The sequence below is a fragment of the Camelina sativa genome, chromosome 9 (assembly GCF_000633955.1).
Source record: "Camelina sativa cultivar DH55 chromosome 9, Cs, whole genome shotgun sequence".
NCBI classification, from domain to species: domain Eukaryota; kingdom Viridiplantae; phylum Streptophyta; class Magnoliopsida; order Brassicales; family Brassicaceae; genus Camelina; species Camelina sativa.
The window spans coordinates 4,416,730-4,423,526 of record NC_025693.1 but is presented as its reverse complement, the minus strand read 5'-3'; the positions used below and the strand labels follow the sequence as shown (position 1 = coordinate 4,423,526).

Below are 6,797 nucleotides of genomic sequence, written 5' to 3'. Positions count from 1 at the left end.
TCCAAGTTCAGTTTCTCCAGCTTCCTCAGCCTGTAAAACGAGTCCGGTATCGTTTGGATTTGGTTGTTGCTTAGATCAAGATCCCTCAGGTTAGTTAGATCAGTGATTGTGTCAGGGACACCCATCAAGTTGTTGAAATTGCTGCTTAGGTTTAGAACCTCGAGTTTCGTTAACCTCCCTACAGAATTTGGAATCCCGTGGATCTCGTTCATGTGTGCGTCAAGATACTTAAGATTATACATTTCGCTTATCGAACCTGGAAAGTATCTGAGTTTGTTCAGCTGGATCGATAGTTTCTCAAGGTTTTGTAATCCGTATCCAATGTTTGTAGGTAATGAGGTCAAGTTGTTGTAGCTGGCATCTAACTCAACCAGTGACCTAATTTGATGAAATTTTTTGAAACTTCAGGACAAAAGTAGAAACAGTATACAGAACATTTACAAACAAAAAAGACAAAGAAACAAACCTGCAGTGTGCGATACTTTCAGGGAGTGTAGTTAGACTGTTCCCATTCACATTAAGGATCCTAAGGTTAAGCAACATTCCTATAGAGTCAGGAAGAGATTCAAGAGAATTCGAAGATACATCGAGCTCCTCTAGATTCTTGAGTTTCGAGATCGCATCAGGTATAAACTGTAAAAAGTTTTCAGAAACAGTTTCAGAAATTGTAGAAGCTATAAAAAAAAACAGTGACAGTTACTTGCAGTCCAAGACTCTGCGTAAAACATATGTAGTTTCTTGCAGTCCAAGACTCTACGTTAACAGTTTCAGACATTGCAGGAAGCATTGACCAAACCTATCAGTGTGTCTTTTTTGGTAATCCTTGAGACTATCGAAGCTATAATTGAGCAACCCTATGAGATAATTCAAGTTTTGGGGAGTTTCGTATTTACCGTCAAGTCATTGCGAGAGAGATTCAAGTAAACTAAGCCAACGATTTTTCCAAAAGCTTCAGGGAGAAGCTTAAGTTCTTGGCCGGATAAATCTATCCTCTCAACGATTCCGCCGGATTCCGCCGCCTTGAGAACCGCAAGAACCTCCTCGTTCACTTCTTGGCCACTTCTCAACATCGATTCCACCTTAGTAGCATAAACCCTAGAAAGCTCCTCCTCCAAATCCTTCAACTTCTTCTCGTAGCTATCGTGCACTTCGTCCAACCGCACAACCCCGGTATATAACTCCGTCTCCTTAGCCGCTGCTTCGGGTGAGAGCGAATCCATAATCTGAGCGATCTTGGAGCGAGCAGAGGAAACGGCTAAGGGATCGGGACGAGATCCGAGAGAGTTGTAAACGGAAAGCGTCTGAGTGATGGTTGTAGGGATGAACTGAGTCAACGAGGACATGACTTGAGGGTCGGAGAGAAGAGGAAAAGAAGGAAGGAGGGTTTGTTGCGCGGCCATAGACGGCGGCGCGTGGAGATTGGAGTCGAGTTGGTGAAGGACGTAGGAGAGTAAAGGGAATTTGTCGAGATCGTGATCCATTGTTTTGTGTGATTATTATTAGTCAAAGCTAATTGAAGATTACGAGAGGGTTTTAGTAAAGATATAATTCATCATGGTTGAACAAGTCAGAAATATTGAAGTTGATGTTGCCATGTTTGTGATCACAACAAGTCTAGTGGGTTGAAAACTGCCCAAGTTGACCAAAGAAGTTAATCATAAGATTCCATGATGAACAAGTCAATCAGCCATCTTTTTAGAATAATCGTATCAAGTTCAAGACCAATCCGGTCCAGTTATGCACTCGGATATGGACCATATGGTATATAGCATTTTCGATTGCATAATTCCGCATATGAAAAAACAACCGTTACTCTCTCGTTTGAATTTTAATCTACATACTTGGTCCATGAAACCACTGTGGCTTTTGGGCTTGATTCAAAATGTTGGGACCGACTTGGTCCATGAAACCACTTCACATTGTTCTTTACTAAAATTCAATAAGCAAGTATGTATGGTTTTTTTTTAACTCACCTTAATAGTCAGAAAGGAACAAAGCTTATTAATGCTAGTTTCCAAAGTCAAATATCCGGTTAATCCGACCCACAACTTCCGGAACTACAAAGAAAGAAGATTCAACTCAACTTCTATGATCCTCTTGCTTTCACCAACAGTTTTCTTTTTCAATTTGGTTGTGAATGAGCAAATCTAGTTTATAATGCAAACGTAAGTCAAATGAACTTGGACCCAAAAAAGCTATAGAATCATAACCCCAATGACTTTCCTAACTACTAAGAGAAAAATAAAAGTTATGAGATGGCTTTCACGTCATCGTTAGATCAATTAACATAAGCAACCAAATTCTTAGAGAAATGATTGATGGCCTAAAAATGCCTAATTTCGTGTTACACCGCCTAATTCCTCTAGTGAATCATCATAGTCCCCTATAATACGTCCACCACCTAATTATGTGAGCTTCAAATATCTGAAAAATTCAAAACTCACGTCCCTTTTACACAACTAGAGTTTTCGTTTTCCACAGTCCAAAGACCTCAAATATTTGATTTTTATGGATATAAATCGTAACCTGGTGTGTCTTCTCCTCCCCCACCCAAACTCAATTTTATGACTTGAAAGTGTTTATTAAATATGTACTTCTCCAACACCAGCTGTATTTTCGGACCCCATTATGATATTAAATCGAATCTTATCATCATCACTATCATCTCTTCTTCTTTTATTCCCAACATTAATTCTTAAAATTTTAATTTTCTTTGTCTTTTTCGCACAATTTCTCCAAGCTTATCCCCATTTCGAATTTCCCCTACCAAAAAGAAAAAAAACCCATCAAAATTAATCAGTAAAAAACATACACACATCATAGTCTAATGTGAAAAACTGAACCGAGTACCATAATCAAGAGAAGTCGATCACGCCTTGCTCAATTTGATAAGGATTCAGCTAATTTATCTGCAAACGACAAAAAAGTGATAATGAATATTGTTAGTTCAACAGATACTTAATAATATAACCTTAAATAAAAGAATTTCAAAAAATAAAAAATATTAAACGGAAACAGACTGCGATAATAACGCCGGCAAAACGGTAACTAACCACTCAAGCAAAACAAAACAGAACAATGTAACGGACGAGTAGATAAGGTATGGGTGACACGTGGTGGACTGGTTCGGTTAACGATGACGGCGAAATTCAGACGGGGTGACGGTAAGATAAACGGAAAAAGAAAAAAAAAGAAAAAGAAGGAAGGAATTAAACAAACTCACCCAATTCATCATCATCATCATCACCAACAAAAACTAAAAAAGCTTTGGGATGATTGATTTCATTAATGGCGACGGTCAGATCACGAACACGTACACACACCCTTCTATTATATCTCTCTCGTTCTTTTACATTTTCATTTTATAAAAAAACGAAGAAGATATATTTCCAACTTTTTTTTTTAATTGTATATTCCGATGATTCCTTCACATCTTTTTTTTTCCGGTGATGTTATTGCCAGTGGTTGCCGTTGTGAACAAGGTAGATATTTCTCGAATTACGATGTACATAACAACCGTAGCATGGATTCTTCACTGTCGTCGTCATCCTCGGTGGCGACGGAGGAAGCGGTGGTTTACACAGCGACGGAGATCTAGGACTTGATGAAGAAGATGAAGTAGTAGAAGATGATGACGTCGTAGTGGTGGTTGAAAATGAAGGTAACGCTAACGAAGGAGGAGCGATCGTTGATGATTTTTTAGATCCGGCGGCGGATTTAGGTGGATTTAAAAAGACTCTGATTTTCATCGGAGAAGATGAGGAAACGAGATCGTACTCTTCGATTAGATTCGCTAGATCTTCGTCGGAAGTAATCGAAACGAGCGCGTCGAGATCTTCAGTCGGGAGCTGACACCGGATCGTTACGGTTGTAGATCCGCACATCTCCGCCATCTTCGACGCTAGCTCTGTTAACACGCATCACACGCGCCGCCTCAAAAACCGATTTCGTATTTTTTATTTGGAAAATCAAAAAATTAACAAACCGGAAAAAATGAGATCAGGGGAGTGGGACACTAACCGGAGAATGAGATGGAGCGAGGAACGGCGAGGACGCGAGTGTGACCGCCGTTGTAACGGAGCTTGCCGTCGGGGTAACGAGGTAGAATCTTTCCGCCGTAGCTACAGAGGAATTTGATTGTTGAGTTCGACGAAGATGTAACCATAACTGTATAGAGAGAGAGAAGAAGAAGAGAGAGAGAGAGAGTTGAAGAAGGAAGGAAGAAGGATCTAGAAGATTGGATTGTTGTGAGCAAGCCAAGTGAAGAGTAACGTTAAGAGCGTATTTATAGCGATTTCATTCATCGATTCCAGTTAACAAAAGAGAGAGAGAGAGATAGTGAAGGGTAGGATCGTCATTTGGTGGACCCGTTAAGTTACGTAAGCAATAGTCTTCTTTATTTTAGTTTTCTTTAATGAAAAAAACCCGTAACAGATAAACAAGATTTATGATGAGTTTTTTTTAAGTTTCTTTTAAACTTTTTGTAAAGTGTACTATGAATGAATACAATACAGCCATGTTTTAAAACTCGCTAGGCGTTAGTCGAGCCATCGATATCCGTCTAGCGATTAATTAATTAAACGGAAATTATAAGAGAATTAATCAAGAACTAGTTTTAGAATTTTTTTTAATAATATATATTTATTATTATACATTTAACAGCATAAAACACAGTTGGTCCAGTAGTTAATGTTTCATAGACTTGGGTTAAACAACTTAGGTTCAACTCAGGTTGGAACCTCTTCAATTTATTCCATTTTTTCATCAGTTTTTGATTGGTATGCAGTATATTTAAACCCAGAATATATAGTTCTAGTTATAAATAATTGATTTTCGATATACCTTAACCAAAAAGAAAAGTTTTTTTTAAAAGATCCGACTTCTAAACCGATTGTATAAAATCGCGGCGACTATGTGCCGCCGAGCGCTTTTCCAGCGTTTAATCGGCCGCCGAGACCGATTTTTAAAACAGAGCTATGCAATATACATTTATCATTTCATCCAACCATTTAAAATTTATATGTTTTTCTTTTTAAGTTGACCTTATTTTTTAAACCTTATTTTTTAAACCTTTTTGATACCAGAACATATAATTTTTTTATTAGAAAATCACAAAACAAAAATCTACTCATCTAAGGATCAGTTGGCCATAAAGTACATTTTGGGTTTGACCATTTTATTTGTACTTATTTAAAAACTTGTTTGCAAACAAAAAAAAGATTGAAAAATTTATTTATAAAGTTAATTCCTAAAATTTTCCAAAAATAACATTATTTTAGAATTTGTTTTCTAAATATTTTTTACATTTCATTCCAACTAAAAAATTACACCAAAATTAATATAAAAACAAAAACTTTGATATATTTAACCATACCTTCTATTATGTTTCGAAAATACTCTATCTCTGAATCATTTACAAACAAATAAAACTACAATTTGATTCCCATTTTGTTTTCCAATACCTATGAGGTTTGATTCATTTATTTAAATATTATAATTAATATATATTAACTTAATAAATTTTAAAAATATTACGAATATGTAAAATTAAAAAAGTTTAAAATACTATATAATATGGTTATATAGTAAATGAGTTATAAAGAGGACATGTTGGAATTAATAAAATATCATTAAATTTGTGCTAACCCGGGTTAAAATAAAATATCATTAAATTTGTGCTAACCCCGGTTAAATCCTCATTTTATTATTTTTTCAACACTATTAATATTAGAATATTTGGCATATAAAATCAAGTTGATTTAACCAAGATTGTGTAAAATCGTTAAATCATTAGAAAAAATATGACTAAATCATAGCGTATAAATGATTTATTATGTATTTAGATCCCTTATTTTTGTTCTAATAATTAAAAATCGAAATAGAATCTCAAAGACTAAATATAACAAACAAATGGTCATGATATATATTGCATGTTACAAAACTAATATAAACTTTTAGCCGTACAAACGGCCGGAAAAATTAGTTTTTCTTCTATTTACAAAACATCCAATATTTAACAAATAAATACAGCAGAAAATATAAATAATAATAAAAATTATATGCACACGATGTACCGCAGGTTAAAATCTAGTAGGTAAATCATTGATGGAAAAAGGTAAACTATTATTTGCCTATACATCGACATATTAGTACAAACTATTAAATTACATGTTCTTATCTATTATTAATAATTTTTAAAATAATAAATTTTGAGAGATGCCCTTTTTATATATTTGGAGGTTATGTCCCATTATTCGTATAATAGATACATAAATTTTGAGAAACAGCTTTCTCAACGCTTGATTGCGTCAGCCGCTAGAGCTTTTTATGATCATTTGTTGGTCAAGGATATCGCGAAGACTTTCTTCATGGGCGAATCTGCTTTGGTCCTAATAGACTCTTCAAATATTTTTAAACTCCCACAAGTTGAAATTCCCTTTAAAAAACTTATGGAGCCTCTATCTCTATTTCCTTTTGCTTTTATTGTTGTATGTTGTTTCGAACCCACCTCTTTGAGATTCTACCTAGAATGAATGAAAGATCTCTTGTGAAAAAAAAAAGATACATAAATTCGGTAAAACAACTAGACTTCACAAATTACATTCACATAGAATCATATTTTAAACTACACTAATGTATGAAAAAGTAGCTATATTTTTAGAAAAATAATTTCGCTTCGGTTTAATACTGGATTATTTTAGTTTTTTTTTTGTCAACAAAAAGAATAAGCTCAAACGAGCCAATTTGGAGGAAAATTGTTTACAAACAAAATATGATGCGGAGAAAGGCGCACTTGG

At 35.0% G+C, this 6,797-nt stretch overlaps 2 protein-coding genes across 2 annotated transcripts in view; both read right to left on the bottom strand.

The window, feature by feature from the left end:
- The window catches only part of LOC104710454 (plant intracellular Ras-group-related LRR protein 2), a 3,023-nt gene extending 839 nt beyond the window's left edge, over positions 1–2,184 (bottom strand). Inside the window, exons 1-3 of the mRNA XM_019230422.1 lie at positions 894–2,184; positions 467–633; positions 31–378 (exon numbers count right to left, since the gene is read on the bottom strand). Of these exons, the coding sequence (XP_019085967.1) occupies positions 31–378; positions 467–633; positions 894–1,481 (1,103 nt within the window). The 5' untranslated portion in view covers positions 1,482–2,184. The remainder of the gene's footprint in view (positions 1–30; positions 379–466; positions 634–893) is intronic.
- LOC104710453 lies at positions 3,228–4,281 on the bottom strand. Its single transcript, XM_010427065.2, has 2 exons — positions 4,021–4,281; positions 3,228–3,907 (listed from the first exon to the last, which is right to left on the bottom strand). Exons 1-2 carry the CDS (start codon positions 4,163–4,165, stop codon positions 3,453–3,455), a joined length of 600 nt encoding a protein of 199 aa, XP_010425367.1. The 5' UTR covers positions 4,166–4,281; the 3' UTR covers positions 3,228–3,452.